This window comes from Battus philenor, unplaced genomic scaffold, assembly GCF_028537555.1.
Source record: "Battus philenor isolate CCGP_79_NKW_IND1 unplaced genomic scaffold, ilBatPhil1.0.hap1 SCAF_23, whole genome shotgun sequence".
NCBI classification, from domain to species: Eukaryota; Metazoa; Arthropoda; class Insecta; order Lepidoptera; family Papilionidae; genus Battus; species Battus philenor.
The window spans coordinates 5,760,285-5,779,279 of record NW_027181686.1 but is presented as its reverse complement, the minus strand read 5'-3'; the positions used below and the strand labels follow the sequence as shown (position 1 = coordinate 5,779,279).

Genomic DNA, 18,995 nt, shown 5'->3' with positions numbered 1-18,995 from the left:
TTTTTTCATAATAAATATTAATTGAGTTTTATAAGAGAGCAAAAGGTGGGAAAATAATAAAAAAAAAACAACGAGTAGTATTATTTTTAATACTTTAATAATTTATCTTAACACCTAATTTTGCGCTAGCGTTGCATTGTATCCAATAGCTATCAGTTATAACCGCTTATTTACAAGTAACGCCTATTTACTTACAACCAAAGAATTATAAATAATGATAATATACACTCATATCTAGCAGCATCATTCTTTTACAGTTTACAAAACAATAATTAAAAATATTAAGATTGTTTTTGTTCTATTTATACAACTAATAATGTATTACCTCCATTAATTTACTGTTAAAATGTTTATACAAAAGGACTTGAAATTTTACGAAAAATTCTATTCACTTGATTGCCTGTCCAATTTTATTAAGATTAAAAATTAGTTGCATTTTTGTTATATGCTTAAAACTTTTTTATTTTATTCGAAACAGGCATTTTTTAAATCGAGAGCATGTTACAAACTTGCTGAATCTAGCGCAATCTTACATTTTTATAATAAATAACAATTTTTGGTGATGGCAATAATTTTTTTTTTCGTAGTTCGAAAGTGACGGAACTTGTCTGTCTTCATGCTATCGTTTTATTTAAGAATGTGTCTCACATCTCTATTTTAATACGCCGCAGTAGTACTCTCTTGGTTTTGTGTTTTCCCCCAATTGGGACTTTCATTATCATGAGACTTGTGGGCCCAGTACCAGCGTGGAAGTTTATGCCATGCACTCCACTCCCATTTATGCGCTTTATCCGCGTCATTGATGTGCCAATCAGCGCCATTATTATCCCACCTATAAATTATAAACAAAATATTACTTAATCACTGTATTCAACGTACTTTGCGGGTTACATGAAAAGGATTCAATTAGGTGCAAACTTGTACAATGCTCTTAATTTTAAAAAGACAAATATTCACAGCTATGAACCAGCTCACACTGAAACTAACTTTTTAAAATTTTGTGTTTTTATAATATTTGAAATATAATAATTTTTATAATTACTCGGGGGGTGCTAAATAGTTTATTTTTCTTAAGAATAACATAGCATAGCAAGTGATTGCCGTACATCTACAGAATGTACGGCAATCACTTCATTTGACACTGTTTGTTACTAATCATTAACATTAAAAAATACTGTTATCCATATTAATATACATTGAATAAGTTTTAACCATAATCAAAATTTTTCTATGCACAATATACTATAATACAGAATATATTTCCCAGGATGTTATGGACACAGATTTATTTATGAAATTTCAATATTGAATAGTATGATTTAAATTTAATACAATAAATGTAGTTGTAGTAGCCCAGGAATAGAGGACTGAAACTTGGGATCGTAGGTCGCGGGTTCAGTACGATCTTATATAATTCACTATTTTTGCATTAATTACACTCAATTGTCATTGCTTACACAAGAAGAAAAAATAAAAACAAGTATCCAAAGGAGGCAAACCGCGTCGTCTGCGTACTATAATACCAATAAGGTCGACCGCCAACCCGCCTGCCAATCGAGGTGATTATGATAGATATGCGGGATATGGTCGGGGGATACCTGGACATATATCTTTTTTTGAAAGAGGCCTATGCCTTGCAGTGGACGTCTATGGGTTGATACGACGATTATACTTGTCATTAAAGTAATATTGACGACACATGTCAAACTGACATGACGTCGAAAATGTTACACCGGACTCACCTGAAATCATTATTGCCGTTTTGAGATGTTTCGCCAAATCTATTACCAAGTTCATCAATTGGCCTGTTTTTAAACTGTTGATGGCGGGTTATTATGAATTCGGCGCCGCGCTCTGCCACCATTATAGTTGGAGCTGCAGTGTTACCTGTTAAAAATAACTTACTTTTGAACAAGTCTCTGTAATGTTACAAAATCCATAAACCTTTGTGTATTTTCCTTGGAATTTGTTTTTAAAACAAAAAGTGTAAATATAAACCATGGAAACAATGTTCGAGGTTTGACTTACCTGTCGGTAATGTTGGCATGACAGCTGCGTCGATCACTCTCAGGCCTACAACATAAATACAGTAAGAAATTTATACGCGTAGTCTTTGTAAGCATAAGCTACTTTTAGTAGTTCTAAAACCTTGCTTTATTAATTTAATTCTTGCAATAAATATATCCATTGTCTGTTCAGCATTGCGTATTTGCTGTCTTTGTCAGTAAGAACATTAAAAAGATTTTCAAAGTGCGTACAGCCTAAACTATAGAAATTTAAATTAAAAAAAATGGTGAATAGTGTGCCGAAATGCCACGCGTACACGGTTGGATATAAGCTTCCCTTATAGATTTGCAATAAAAACGGTTTAAGATGATTAAGACGAAAAAAAATAATTTGGTTTAAGAATAAGCGTACCTCGTATACCATGCACTCGGAGTTGCGGGTCTACGACCGCCATTGGGTCTGTTTCGGGTCCCATTTTGCAGGTACCGACTTGGTGATTCTCGGGCGCCGTGTATTCGCGCGCCAGGCATCGGAAGAACTCGTCGGTAGGATTCGCCCCACCTCCCGGACACTTCTCACCGTACCCGGGCTTCGGGATCATGCCATATTTCTCACGTAAAATCTACGAAATTTATTTTTCTATGTCAAAACACGCATTTCTATTATATTCGAATTTTATACTATTCGAATAAATATTTTTGGGGTAAGGGGCAGTATATTTTGCCGTTATTAATCTATTTCAAATCCAGTATAATATGTTATTTTACAACTCTAACCCATGCTCCAGATAGAGCCCTAGAGCTTATTAACTAGGCTATCAAAATCAAACTCTGGCTATAAATGCAGAAAAATAACATTTGTTAATTCAAATTATGAAAGGTATTGCCATGGTTTTCACATAAACTGTTAGGCTAAGCATGCATGCTATTGTATTCTTGTGTCCTATATTTATAAATGTGAGTAATTCAGCTTACAGTTGCGTTAGCTAGTCGATATGCAATCTTGGAGGCTTCTACCAGGACATCCATCTCATGCTCGTCGAAGAAGTAATTTGGCTGCATGAGGGGCGGGTCGGCGGGGTTCGTGGAATGCAGCGACACATAGCCCCTGCTGCGAGGCTGCAGAGCTATCGCAGAGATCCTGTGCCGACATTGAAGTTATCGGTTCAAAAATCTATTTATTCATCATCATCATTCATCATTTCAGACGTAGGACACCGTTAGATGTAGGCTTCCTACGGATTCCAGAAACGATCGAAAGCGGCCAATATCCTAGTTCTTCCGACGATTATACAAGGTCGTGTATTAACTTTGTAAGGTCCTTGATCTTTACTGCAGAAACTTAAAGCCAGCCATTCTGTGAAAATATGTGTGAACCGCCCACCGCCACTTCAATTTGCTAATCTGCATCATTATGTCAGTCACTTTCGTTCGTCTACAAATTTCAATCCTGATTATGTCCGCAACCAAATCCCGAGCATAGTCCATAGCTAGTTACACGATTGTGAGCTTGTAAATGTGGCCTGAAGTAATTCATAATTGCAATCAAATTATCATCAATTTCTTTTCCTATTTTAATTATTCCTATTTTAATAATGATATAGTATCCGCATTGCTATTACGATCTTACTAATCTGCAATTAAACAACATTACATAACAGTTATCGGTTTAATCAAACATGACGCAAAGTAATGCGCAGATTCAATGTCCAAGAAATTCCACAAAGCGCTGAGGAATTTCTAGAACAAAGGAATTTCTAGGACAAAGGAATTTCTCGGACAAAGGAATTTATAGAACAATGGAATTTCTAGGACAAAGGAATTTCTCGGGAAAAGGAATTTCTAGAACAAAAGAATTTCTAATTTCCGCAACGAGTTTTGTAATACAATTATTTCAAAACTGTTTTCTGTAAACTGAATTGGCTGCTCATTATCATCAGGAAAACGCCTGCACGTCTCTACTTACTATTATAATTATTAGAATGTTATTTTTAACACAGCACTACATTGTATGTATAAAGAACAAAATGGAAGGGAAAAAACTAGCCCGTGGGAATAGCAAAAAGTGTAATCGTATTGCTGTTGCACTATACCGTAGGAGATTCGTTTCAGACCTTCGTTTCTGCATTGAGGAAGAATTAAGCGAGAATTTGTACATCTATCGTACGTGGAACTGTTCTCTCGTATCACTTACGACACAGTCCTGTGCTCGTCGGCGTCAGTACTGTCGGGTTCCACGATATTCCCATCGCCGCAGCTCGCGTAGTAGCCGCTGAAGAAATATTGGATGTCCGGCTGGCGACCCCCTGCTGGCGCGTACTTCGAATTCAAAAAACCGGTTAACTGGAAAAAGATTTGACGTCGTTTAATAAAATTGTAACGGTCGTGCCCGTTGGTTTATACAAAATTGGCCAAATGCGATTAATCTGATCGAGCTCTTGCATTATAGTGATATTGTAATCGCTGTATTACGCCTTGGGAAAGCGCGGCCAGATGGGGGCCGAGGAAAAAAGAGCGTGAGCGTCGCCGCTGCGACAGGAACGTAGCAGGCCATAGTCCCCTTCGTTTTGTCGCGCGTATACCTACAACGCTTTATAGCGTTTTAGATTTTAGGTACGACAATAGCCGAAAAGACATCTAAAGAAAAAATGATTATAACTACTAATAAGTGAAGCTACTGTTGATGTAGTTATCACACATATTATACACCGTTTACTGAAAATTACCTGAGATAAACCAGTAGAAGACAGCGGGCCAGTCCTCTGCAGTATGTAATCCATAGCCGTCGACCAATCCAATACAGGTACATCAGGTTCTTTTGTCAGTGTAAATTCAAGATTAACTCCGACGTGGTTCTGTAGATTTTGTCCCACGCCTAGAAGCTCGTGGATCACCGGTATGTTAAATTTGTCTAGAATTTCTTTTGGACCGATGCCGGAGAGTAGTAATATTTGTGGGGAATTGAGTGTACCGCCTGATAGTATTGCCTGAAATTATATTATTTATTCATCTATATCTTTTTACGAATAGCAATCAGCGTAAACTAAACTATGTTCGTGGTACAAAGAAGATACTATATAATGCAAAACTTATCTTCTACACTTCCTCTTCTCGTCTATAATTAAAAGTTGATACAGGTTCGTTTATTCGCGTAAAACAAAGAAAAAAGTTTTTATTGGAAATTTAATGTAAGAAACCCAGATACAGGCAGTAAATTGTACGATGACGAAATTTCGATTGAAAAAAAATAAATTGTTACTCTAGTATCCACGTGTAAAAGAATCTTTATGATTTTTAACAAATATTGATGCCTATCTGTCCAATTCTCTTTCAAAATGCGCTTGAAAGAGCACTAATAACAGGAGCGGGAAAATAGCAATCGAATGTCTTTGTATACAAATTCTTACCTCCTTATTGACGCGAACAGACTTCGTTACGCTGTCTTTAATGTATTCCACAGCGGTAACCTTCTTGGTGCCAGGGTCTACTACGACCTTAGAGCCCAGTGCGTTAAAAATCACGTGTAGATTTTCGCGCTTCGCGGCGGGGCGCAGGAATCCACGCGCTGCGCTATATCTTGAACCACCGCTGTTAGAAGATAAATGTTACTTATTAAAACAAAATTTATTGTAGTAGCCAACATTTGGTTTCTTGCCATATATTTACTACCCCATACTATATTGCCTATGCCTTGCAATATGCATCTATTCGCTGACACGATGCTAATTATGACATACTTATTTAACATTTAATGGAATCAGGCGTTACCTCGCGGAAGTCCATTCTAAGTAAGAAACTATACATTCATTTAAAAAATATAAAATTATAATAAATTTAAAACCGACTGCTTTTATAAAAGATAATTCTGATGAAATATACTCCCACTTGCTAAATTAAAAATATGTTAGTTTTTTTACATAATATAAATTTTTTTATTAGTTAAATATTAGTTATACAAGAACAATTTACTATTTATGTAATTAAGAACATTATTAATATAAAAGATAGTATTCCTTACTCGTTGAAAGTCTGCGCGATGGTAAAACCCGTAGAACTTTCGCCGTTTAAGTCGCTGGTGGGTGGAAAACCAAGCTCTATTGAAGCCGAGACCACGTCGTGAGCAAATTGAGGCGCGTGGCGAAACTGTTGTTAGAAAAAAATTAATGTGATATTTATTATTTTAATATTTCACATTAATACATAGCCCGCTGCAACGCATATGTCTTCCCCAGAGATCGACATAATGACAGATTTTGCGTTGCCCACATCCATTGATTTTCCACAACCTTAAATATGTCGACGGTCCCCACAGTGGCAAGCCTACCCATGCTTAATTTACCGGCACGTGGTCGCCACTCGAGAACTTAGATATGCTTACAATACTACATACATGTATATATATACATTACGTATAATACTATTTTATTATTAATAATATTATTTGATTTTAACATGTTCTTTTGATATATCTTTTTTTAATATTTAATTTTATTTAAGTATGGACAAAAACTCAAGGTTTTACCAGTTGCGAAGTGAAAGTTAACTTCAACTAGTATCATATAATCCCTCTTCGACTTAATTGAATGCAAAAAAAAATAGTTTATTTTATGTAAAATCAATTGATTTGAAAGCCTATCATTACGTGAAATATATAAAATTAGAAGGAAACAATCATAATAAACAAGTATGCCAATTATACGCTAGGGGACGGCAATAAATTGATTTTAAGTGTGAATAAAAAGTAAAGAAATTTATGAGAAGAGAAAAATTGGGTTGCAGGATGAACTTATATAACTTCGTCAGAAGAATATTCATTTATTACAAAATTACACAATTATAAGATAATCCTTTTAACTATAAATTTGCATTGACGAAGATAGATTTCCGTTCGAAGAACGTTACCAATGAAGAAGGGGCATATATATATGATGATAATTTAGCACTTCTGGAATCTTCATCAAGATTGATTTCACGAAGATCATAAAATTAGTAACTATTTCGTAGAAGCGTACGGTTTTAAAATACGCTCGCTTGTAATGTCTCGGAATTAATTTCTATTACTAATTTAAGTTTAATAAACAAAACTTGTATAAAAACTTATTACTACAATGTGTAGATTATTTTAGCACCGAGATATACTATAATCGCTACGTTAGGCAGGTGGTTTGGCGATCACAGTGTGGTTTTATGGTACACACAGGACGCTGCTGCATATCATCTGGAAACTCGTTTGTGAACAGTGGCAATACTATATAATTAATGCATAAAGTGTGATTTATCTAAGATTGTATCTCGAAAATGGAAACTGCGACCTACGATCGCAAGTCGCATTCCTTTACCTAGTGTAGCTAGAAAAAAATAAAATATTTATCCAAAAACATATGACCTAACAAATACCCTTGAAAAATTTTAGTGACTTAATCGAATATTACTTTATTAATGAATTTTATTAATAAAGTAATATTCGATTATATTTTTTCGAATATTATTTCCTCGAATGTTTCCTTCTTCAATAACTTAATTTACTTGGTTATAAATGTTGAAATGCGCAAAATACATACATATCCTCTATATAGTTCTAAGGAAAGTTAGAGGAAGACATTGCTTACTCTCTGTACAGGCATGGGTCCGCCAACATTGTGATATTCCCTCGACACGCCTGAACCAATCTCTTTATTGTCTTCACTTTTTAAAAAGTAAGGAAACACTTCATGCCATGACCAGCCGGTAGCGCCGTTGACAGCCCACCCATCATAGTCAGCGGGGTGACCACGCGTGTACATCATACCATTGATTGTGGAACAGCCACCTGGTAAAGAGGAATTTACATATAGTCATTCAACTAGAAAAAACATATTCTCGTCCAATATCCCAATCCAGTGCCTTAAAATGTAGGTGTATGACCAACGTGTGCAACCAGTGATCACTTGCGGCACTGAAACGTGTTCTCTCACATTGGGCCTTAATGTGAAGATCGCAGTCGCTCAACGAGCCTTGGAGAGGACCATACCTGGGTATTCGCTGCGCGATCGAATTAGTTGAAAACGTCACCGATTTAACCTAGCGGATTGGCAATTTTTTTTAATATTCTTTTACACCCCTTCCATGCGCGGGGCAGGGACGTTACATTTCTGATATAAATAATTGGATTGGCAAGTTGAATTTCCGTGGTTGCCACATAGCATGCAAAACAGATTGCCGTTGGGGCCTTACGTTTCTAGAGTAGAAACCACAGACCGGCTATCGCAAAGTAGGACAGCCTTCCACAAAGTGCACATGCGACCTTGTTAAAGTCGTCGGAAAACATTGGATATTGGCTGAAGTGATGATTTACATATGGCAAGAATAAAAAGGATTATAGCTACGGCGATAATTTTGAACTATATGTAATTTCCTAATAAATTCAACCAATATAAATTAACGCATATAAGCAGAATCGAAGAAATCGGAAACGTTATGGCCAAGCATAATTTATGTCAATGAATTTAAATTTAAATATTAAACACTAATCAAGGATAAATGTAGATGTAGTATAATAAAGGTTGACATCCGGGAAATGCCATTATGATATGGCATTGTTAATATTATTTTATGATGTAATAAACGTGTATGTTAATGAATAAAATACGAGATATTACCCCTGAGTTAATTGATCGTAATTATTACTTTGTGATCACGATTTTAAGAAAGATCTTTTCATCTTTTTGTAGTTTAATTTTTTGAATGTTTTTATAATTATATTCCTCCGTATGAATAATAGCTATTTAATTATTGCATAAAGAGTTTAAATAAACTTTTCTAGAATTATTTACGACTAAAATATATAAAACAGAATTTATCACTTTTTTCGCGTCAGTAGGTTTTTGCCCGTAGGCATTTACAGCTCCTCCGGGTTTATTGGCAGCGGTGAGTACTAAAGGCACTTAGACTGGAAGTCTTTACAACAACTCCGAAGCTTCCTAAAAAATGTTGCATTTATTAATTTTACCTGAATGTAAAATGCCAAACTTTTAGGGCGCTTAAACGGAGGTTACATAGATACGTACATATTTCTCTTTTGTTTTTTCATATTGCACCATAGACTACTCAACTTCGCGTACACTCATTTTTTGTAGAGTCATAATAATTTAACAATTTGCACTCAGTACTTTATATCATACTGAACCAATATACTATGTTAACAGTGACTTGATTTAAAAGCACTCAAGTTGTTAAAAAAGAACCTACATCACATTAAGATTACTAAATGATTCCGAGGGAAAGCTTTTGAGAATGTTACTTAAACCGAAGAATTATTTAAATGCTTAACATTACGTTACTTGACTATTTATATTTATAATAAACCGTTTTTAGTTTTCAGTGCTTTTTTCTTTGAATTTTTCCTAAGAAAAGACTGAATAAAAATTTATAGTTACCTAGAAGTTTTCCTCTTGGCCAGTAACATTTCCCTCCGTCAGCTAGGCAAGCCTTTTCCTGAGGTTCTGTGTAGTAAAGCCAATCGGTCTCATTTTGCCACCAGTACGCTGTCACCCACGCTGGCACTGACGATGGTACTGGTTCATCACCACCAGCCTCCAAAAGTAACACCTATGCAGACATTAAAAATTATTAAAATTACTTGTAATAATTGAGAAGCGGTATAGAATTAAGACTAGCGGTCGTAGTCGCGGGTTCAATTCCCGAGATACAATCTTACATAATACACACTTTATCTAATAACTATAAAGGACTGCCATTGCTCACAAACAATTATCCATAAGATACGCATCAGCGTCTTCTGCGTACCATAATACCAAAACGCGTTCACTAACCCGCCTGCCAATTATGGTATTATGGCGATTATGGTATGTTTCCTCCATAGGAATTTTTTGGGGGAGACCTATGCCTGGCAGCGGACGTCCCCGAGCCGAAACGACTTGTAACAATGATTACAACAAACCGTATGCACAAGTACCGACGAACAACGAAGAACGGATTGATCCTCTTAGAGAAAGTTATACTTTATTGTCTCTAGCATCGCCTTATCGGTACGCCATATTATTTGGCTTGGTCATGCGATTGCCGTGATTCACATAGATGTCAAAACACATCGAATATCACAAAAAACGAAAGCCGATATCTAGTAAGCTAGAGAAGAAAAAAAAAGGCTTATAACACAGTTAAATTTATAAATCGCTTTAAAAACCAAAAACAAGTATTACTTATTTATATCATTATGCATAAATTCATGTGAGAAAAGTATAGTACGGTTGTTGCATCTCATTTTGATTAATAAAAATCTCTTATATCGTGAATCAAAATATAATTAAAATTATTTCGACTAATAAAACTCGTTACGAATACGATATTTAAACAATTTAGGGAACTACGCGTTCACGGTAAACGGTTGACCGACGCCGTATAGTCGGATTTCACACATTTGAATTTAATTGAGGAAATTAAACCGCAGATTTGTGGCGAATACATTGACTAGTATATTATACAATTATATTTTTCTAAGTGAAACAACTGCAGGAACAATTTCCGCCACAAAAAAGCGTATACTGCTTTCCCATAACCCCATAAGGGAACCATACTTATTAATTAAATGGGTTGAAATTTCAGGTCCTATGTCTGGACAATTAGCTAGGATTAGAATTAACTAGGATTTTGTACTCCAATCACCGAATAGTAAAGCATGTCACGTGATTCAGATCAATGATAAACGTTTTGTCAATTATAATTTAAAAAAAAACCACAGCATTTATGTACGAGCAACATAGAATAAAAAAATATATGTATGTAAAAAACTTCAAGCACGTTTAAAGAAAATATGATAGTTAAAGATTTAAACAATTCAGATTAGATAGTGATATTGCCTCACCTTCCACTGTGGATTTTCTGAGAGTCTCGCTGCGACTACAGAGCCAGCGGTGCCTCCGCCGATAACTACAAAGTCGTAAGTATCATCCGGATCCTCTTTGTTATTTACTCGATTGCAGGGGTCAGCCAAATCGCAGCGTCCGTTTATAAACGCCTCTAAAATGGTCATAAAGAGCAACACTGACTGTCCCATACACGAACCCGCTAAAGAAGGCGCACCTATCTCCCGAATCGGACACTCGCAGTTCTGAAATATTTAAAAATGAATGTGTTATACTGAGAAGACCACAAAATAGCTTACTTTGTCTTTTAAATAACTTCTTACAACTTAAGAGCTCAATAAGTACAACTCCATGACTTAATTTCAACAGGGCGGTACTTCTCACATTTCTAATGCCAGCATTAAAGTACGTCGTCGTACACGTGAATGGCCATCAATGTAATTTTTTATAACGGTACCTCAAAAGCATAGTCTACCGTAACTGTTCGAAAACGCTTTCTGAATTAAAGCAAGCGTTTTTTGTTATAACTTTCGATGTTCCCAAGGACACGTTGACGATGTAATTTTCAATATAATAAATTACATACTACCTCACTACTGTTATAGAATAAAAATATTATAAAAGTTCAATGTATGTAATGTATTTGTTTTGTATTGTATCAAACTTAAATTGTTTTATAAGTAATTAAGGTAAATAGATTCTTCCATTCTTTCCATTTCATTACCACTCCGACAACAACATAACAAATTAAAAAAAGAAATAGTTTTGTAACACTTTTATACAACTCTCATAACAATATTTTTTATGGCCCTTTACAGCTTTACAAAACTTGAGGTAACAAACTACTGAAAGCGCTTGCGCTCGGCTTGACCCGTTGCACCGATTATTACAGATTCATTCATTCGGATCAGACAACTGGCAAGCACTTAAGTAATGTAGACGAACAATCCATGGTGCGATTGGATTGGGTCCAGGTTTTTTTGGGCTTACTAAAAGTGACCTCACCTTTATCTATCATTCAGTAGATGATTCAGTATTACCTGATCGAAGGTTTGCGAAATGACTTAACTATGTTTCTGGTTGCTAAAACTTGTATCATAAAGTATTCTTTATTCTATAATCAAAAATCGCCTCAAGTAAACTTGTAAAAATTAAAATTGTTAGAAAATTTTAATTTTCTAACGATAAAATAACTTTTTAGCGATAAAATAAATTTTATTTTAAGCCCAACAGTGGACAAATCAAAATCACATAAAAATCGTAATAAATGCAGACATTTAGCGTACAACGAAGAAAAATTAACCAAAGTAAATATTCACAATCCATTCAACATTTTGTAATGGCAGAAGCGACCAGTTGATTACGTCAAATTTTGTTTCTTAATATTCGATGTAAAATCCTTTAGTTATATAACAAAAACAAGCAAAAAACCAAACAAAGGTTAATTACATACATACTTTGCAGGCTCCGATTTTGCCAGAAATCTAACGTTTGAACATTTAAATTTATCATTTATTCACATTAAATTAGTCGAAAAAAAATCTAATTATAATTGTGTAAGAACAAAAAAATTTAACTAAAAAAGAATTGCTTCTTTATATTATTGTTTCGCCAAAGTAATATTTCAATTATAATATTTGTCACCATAATATTTTAATGAAGATTTTACGCCAGTTTTACTGTTGATGAATAAGAAGCTGATGATTGGATATTTATGGTAGACACGTTCAAGAAACAATGTAGTTTCCTCGAGGGTGTGGCGTTGACGTCTACTAGACCTAACTTATTCCTATTTTCAAAAACAGTGAAGGGAAATCAAACCCTGGGAAACCAATATGCCTAAAGACGAGCTATATACTATTGTCTCGGAAGATGTTAATTCTTTTAGTCTTAGGGGCTTTCATAAATTCGTCGGAAATGAGTTCACGGAACGAAGGTTCCACGACCTTTTTAAAAATAAATCTAGACAGGCGAGTTCCAGTTAGTACAATGACGAATCGCACGAAGGTAGCAGTCCTACACAAGTTATTGTGTAGTATTATGAATGTGAATGTGCGACTTGGGAGGGCAACGAGGACCACCGGAAATTTAAGGTAGAATACAGATCCTACCTCGGATCGCCCGCGCTGTTTGCGAAAACGGGGCGGGCGGCCGTTCCCGAACACGCATCGGTTAATATGTTGTGTGGTACTTCATTTTGTTGCATCGAGCGCTTTTATGTGTGCAATGTGAGGTCACAGGTAGAGTAGATGCAGAAGCTTTGGGAACGGCGCTTGCAGTGATGAGAGTATCTGAAACGTGCGCTGTATGGCTTTTAGATTGTGGAAACCCTAAGATACTGGTGTTAAACAAATGTTTAGGACACCAATTAAAAGTCTTGAAGGAGGTTCGGGGGGTATATAGCGAGATGTGCTCGCTTTGAGTGGGTTAAGATGTACAGAGTCACTCTCAAAGTAGGTATTTGAGCAGACCTGAAAGAACTCCTGGACCGCGCTATATACTAGTAAACGAAATAACTAGGAATAAATTTGTAATGAATTCATATATGGCAAATTAAAGAGCGAAAAGTATACAATTGAAAAAATATGACAAGAGTAAATTTCACCTCATTTATGAAACGAGCTTCCGAAGGAGCTTTAGTATGATCATTAAAAATGTCGTTAGGTAAAGACAACAGTCTGGATAATGGAAGTTTTTTTAACAGTTTTTTCCACGTTTGATTACCAACTCGACTGCCCCTGGCTACTTACTCTTAGGCGCGATGGACCCGGAAGACTCACAGTGATTACAAGGAATAGGTGTCTTCGTAGTGACATAAGACTCAAAAAATTCTATCCACAAAACAAAATACTCTTAATAGTAAAACGTCAAAATATCTCATTACAAAAGCTACAATTGATATATTGAAGTAGATTAAATCGCTTTAATGACACATAATTGTTCAAAAGATCGTGCATAATGAAGGTTGATTATAAAACTATGCGGTCTCTCACGATAGTTCCTTTACTTCTTCTAGATCGGCAAAAAATATATTTTTTGTCTTTGACCTAAATTGCATCGCGTGACAAATTAGTACATACCAGTTAAAGACTGTAACACGCACAAAAGACGAACGACGCCAAGAGAGGAAAAAAATAAGAGAAAACTATAAACAAGAAAACACAATGAAGTTTTGTTTACCATAACAAAGTATTTTTTTTATTAGAAAGCAAACTGAAGCAGGTACTGTTTTCTTTAAACTCATTCTAATTACCAGTTAATTCTATTATAAAATGTAAGAGAAAAATTTTAATTTTTTATACGGAACTTCAAATTCAACAACATAAAAAAAAAACAAATTTTCAAAAACGTGTCGAAATATAGAATATAAAACATGTTTCTCTATTGATTTATTTGGTATTTATATACTAAAAACCGTATAAAATCCCAATAAACGTAATTTATAATAATTTTCATTAAAAATAAAATCTCAAAATTTAAAGTATGCTGTTTAATAGCAGTATTATTAAAAAAAATAGATAATTGCGTTGTGGTTTGTAGCAAAAACAAGATAAACTATTAAGTTTACATTGGATATAATCTTCAAGGACACTGTTTTAAACCGGATCTGCAAAGTCTTATATGTAAGGAAACATAATGGCGATGAAATGGCGAGAAACATAACAGACGGAAAACTATTAATTTCAAATAATATTATAAAATAAATTTCGTTAGTAATTGGTATTTGTCACGTTATGATTAACATGTGATACATAATCGAAGTATAATGTCTTTACTTCTCATGTCACTTTTCATGTCAACCATAGAAGGCTATTTCAATGCGTAGACTTCCATCAAGATTGGCCACGATGTCCGGCCTTGCGCAGCCCGCATCTAGCGACTTTCCGCGACCCTGACCATGTCCTCGGCCCACATATAATATACTAAGACGCTTTAGTTAATTGTATAAAAATATAGCACAGACAATTAACAAAAACTACAGGAGCTCACCAATCAAATTCCACTTTCTTTTTTTTTTAAACACATTAAGATGGAACTTTTGTAATTTTTAATTCGTTTTTTGCTATACAAAAAAAATTGATGCTTCTTTATTAGAGAAATATAATTGAGGATTACATTATCACACATTATCAGATAAAATCACAGACCGATGCTAGTATAATTTTGCTAAAAAGTATTTCTTAAAGAATTTTCATGTAACCATAAAGCTCACTCGCTTATTAACGTATTAGAAATGTTAATTAGATTTCTGAATAAGTTTTATTGTTTGAATGCTTATTTTAAAGCATATTTGTTTCACTAAAAAAAATACTTTTAGATGTGAAATATAATTGGTTTACTGTCAAACACGAACATTCAAGATGAAAACATAACTTTAAAAAACGTATACGCAACCATCGTTTTATGCACGCGGAACTTCTTAGACCAATAGGGTCAAAACTTAACGATTAAATGAAAATATTATTGTTTTGATTTCAATTAGTCCGACGTAATAACAAAACCTGTTTTAATGTGAATGTGTGGAAAACGACAGTATACTGCCATTACGATGAACTAACACCATTGATAAGTGGCCTTCAACTAGGGTAATTAGCCCACCTCATCTTCCTTAGTAACGGTGCATTTTTATGCTAGAGCTAGATAATCATATAACCGGTACGTTTGCATGGTATATGACAGTATACACCACAAAACGATTTGTTTACAGCTATTTAGTTTATAATTTTCATTAACTTGCAAAAAGCAAGTAACCCTGCAATATTTTGAATTGACAGGCGTTTTTATTTAAATCTAAAGTGATTTTATCTTGCACATCCTTAATCTGTTATTCAAATTCCTCTTTACATGATCTCCTAGACCTTTAATAATTTATGTCGGCGGTTTCAAATGGCAGACTCTTTTGTTTTATATTAATATGATACTATTTTAAATGTAAATTTCGAATATTTCCTGATTGATAACAATATTAAATTGGACGCAGTCAAGATAGCAGTCTTAATAAGCCGTCTTTTCCAGTCATATTTTATTAGTTACCATCTTGGTACATAGGATCCCAATTGGTTCTTTTTATTATCAGGTATAATTTATTATCGTTATATTTATATTATTATATATCATTCTGTTTTGAGTGATATAATCTATTTTTTAACAAATTTACTTCCACCAAAATTAATCTTAACGATCTTTTCAATCACACTTGATATGGTCTCATGTTCTCTATGTAATTATTGTCAATATTTTGTATTGTCGTCATTGCTACCCTTAATTTGTTTAAAAAAAGTAGTTATATTTTATAGATCTTATTTGGGAATCTCGAATTATTTTGCCTTATTCATGCTTGTCATTATATTTTGAATCAAATTGCAATTGAATTTTGTTCATTTTAGTTTGCTTTTAAATTAACATTTAAAACTCATTATTGAGAATATTGAACAGATCAAAACAATAAAAAAAACTCCAAAGAATCTTAATGAAATTGTGGAGGTCACTGCTGTGCTTGTTTAAATAAATATGCAAACATCTATTATATGTGCGCCAAAACTTATTTGTTAAAAATCAGCCAAAAAACTAACAATTATACTGCTGCTATCAGAATTATAAGACACGTTATGCTTTATTATAAAAATGCAAAAGAGACAACTAATAAATTCTTAATAATTTAACTCTTTCAACCGGTATCATTGAAAACATCTGGGGGTGGCCTAAGTTCAGCAGTGGACGTGTTATCGCTGCAATGATATTGATAATGATAAATGTAATAAATGGGATCATATTAATCGTTATTAGAAGAGATGAAAACTTAAAAGAAAGTTTTTGTCTTGCTACTAATAGTGGAATTACGAGCACCATAATACGTAGACCCTGCCTTGCCATGCAGTGTATTCACAGGAAGGACTTAATCATATTTTAATTACTTTCATTAATTTAAATTAAAAAAAAACCTCAATGAGTATTAAAAAAATTACCTCTGCGGAGCGAATCATTTTTAAATAATGTAAATGTACTGGGAGTCTGAAACAAAACAAATTTATTTGTTTATCACATATATGTATATATATTATATACATGATATATATATATTATATATGTATATAAAGTTCACTTACAAAATTACAATATAGTTCAATACAGTCAGAAATATTAAACCATTAAATTTCATATTTTTAAACACTTGAAACATTGCTTGATTGAATCTTGTTTGGAAGGAATTAATATTATCAAAATCAATGATTAGATCAAACCTAAAACCTTTGACGAGAAGAATATTAGGGTTTTGCCGGTTTTTCACAATCCCTTAAAAGAACTCTTATTTATTTTATTTATTTATATTTTATTATACAAAACCCGATTTTTCTCTTTTATCACAAGGTTTTCATTTCACTTTTAAACTTTGAGTATAGTACTTTACAATTCATTGTTCACACCTTTGCCGCAAATAATACATGTACAAATAATGTTATGTGCCTTTAAGACAAAAACTAATATTGGTGCTATGATTACATAGCATAAAATGTATTAATAACTTAAAAGTATTTGTGCACTTATTTGAATAGTTGCCATAGCTGTTTGGAAAAGTCACTTGTTTACCATAAAGGAGGATTTATGCAAATGTACATAAAGGAGAAACGGACGCAGAATAATGTAAATAATAACGGTGCCCGCGCTTTGGAGACGACACGCTCAGCATACTTCCGCAAAAGGCTCTTTACTAAAATTAGCAATTTTATTTTATTTTAATGTTCGCTCCTTATGTTTTTCTTTGTAATATTGCTATCTTTCTTACTCATTTAATGATTATACTTTATAAATAAAACGTAATGAAAAATTAAAAATTTACTTAACATAGACCTTCTAATTAATAATTGGATTTTAATTTTAGTTATTTAAGGTCAGGATTTTATCACAAAACATATATTTAAATTGTTGTAATTAAACTAATATATTCAAATAAAGCGGCAACTAAAAACGAAACAGATTTTTTTTAAAAATAAATATAAACCTTTTTTAAAAAAAATAAAACACATACCGAAAGCCCGGCAAATGTATCACCACACAATATAAATAAATATACACGCACGCTCTATCCGCGATGCGCGCACGTTAGAAGACGCGCGGCAGACGACACCAACTGCCCACGCCCAGCATTTACTTATATTGTATTTATGCATCAGCAAACTTCAAGCATATTTTGGTCATTATTTATAACGTTTTATCTCTGTAACATAAACAAGAAACACGAATTGTATCAGCATCATATGAATATATTCGTAATTTAAAAAAAAATACAATCATCAACATTTTAAGTCCACTTTTAATCATTAACAACTGTCATTGACTGTCCTATTTAAAAGTATTAACATTTTATATTTAAATATAGGTCACAGTTAGAATTAATAACATATGTAAATGAAACTGGAACTTTTTTGAAACATGACATAAAATGCAATTTCGAAATAGTTTACATTATTTAATAGTACATATTAATAATAGTATCAGTGAAGACCTAGTTTTCGCAATCAGTAACATTATTTTTTATTTTTTATTAACGAAATGGTAAAAGAATATGATATAGGTTTATATACTTTGTAAATTACAAAGGCTTTTAAAACAACAACTTTAATAAAATAAAAGTAAAAGGTTTTCTTCTTAATATATTGACGCAGAGGAACTCGACTTAAAAGTCGTTGACCGCATTGCGTTTTATAAGATCACTGTCATTGTCATGGTGTTCCAAATCCCATATACAAGGCTGTTTCAACAAACTTAAATAAGCTAACTAAAATAAGTTCAAGAATGAATGTAATTGAATGTAAATATTTATGTACAAAAAAAATAATTACGAAGTAGTGAAAAATTTTTTTGCTATATTTTTTGATTAAAACATAAACATATTGTTTTTAAATAAAGAACATGAACATTCATGTTATATACTGTTTTGTTTGCTGATATAGTAGAAATATAACCGAAATATTAAAGTGCAAAGTAATATATATACAACAACCGCCAAAAACTATTCTCTCGTGTTACACATGGGAGTTCTTTTGTAAAGTACTTGTAACTTGCTAAGTGCCATCTATTGGATATGATGTTGGCATTTTGTTCTCTCCAGAAGACAATAGCTTAA

General features: G+C 33.4%; 1 protein-coding gene across 1 annotated transcript; it reads right to left on the bottom strand.

The window, feature by feature from the left end:
* Positions 1–236: 236 nt before the first annotated feature.
* LOC137924142 (glucose dehydrogenase [FAD, quinone]-like) lies at positions 237–17,978 on the bottom strand. The gene is made up of 14 exons (XM_068767491.1): positions 17,898–17,978; positions 16,837–16,882; positions 10,870–11,115; positions 9,422–9,593; positions 7,616–7,815; positions 6,025–6,149; positions 5,414–5,594; positions 4,733–4,993; positions 4,201–4,349; positions 2,982–3,147; positions 2,419–2,629; positions 2,029–2,073; positions 1,743–1,887; positions 237–832 (listed from the first exon to the last, which is right to left on the bottom strand). Exons 2-14 carry the CDS (start codon positions 16,852–16,854, stop codon positions 658–660), a joined length of 2,094 nt encoding a protein of 697 aa, XP_068623592.1. The 5' UTR covers positions 16,855–16,882; positions 17,898–17,978; the 3' UTR covers positions 237–657.
* Positions 17,979–18,995: the final 1,017 nt, after the last annotated feature.

What these genes read in the sequence shown, in the direction of transcription:
- LOC137924142 (XM_068767491.1), bottom strand. An exon ending in ATCGCGCAGACTTTCAACGA is followed by an intron (nt 5,595 to 6,024) that starts GTAAGGAATACT and finishes ATCTTCTAACAG; the next exon opens with CGGTGGTTCAAGATATAGCG. An exon ending in CATGCCAACATTACCGACAG is followed by an intron (nt 1,888 to 2,028) that starts GTAAGTCAAACC and finishes TATTTTTAACAG; the next exon opens with GTAACACTGCAGCTCCAACT.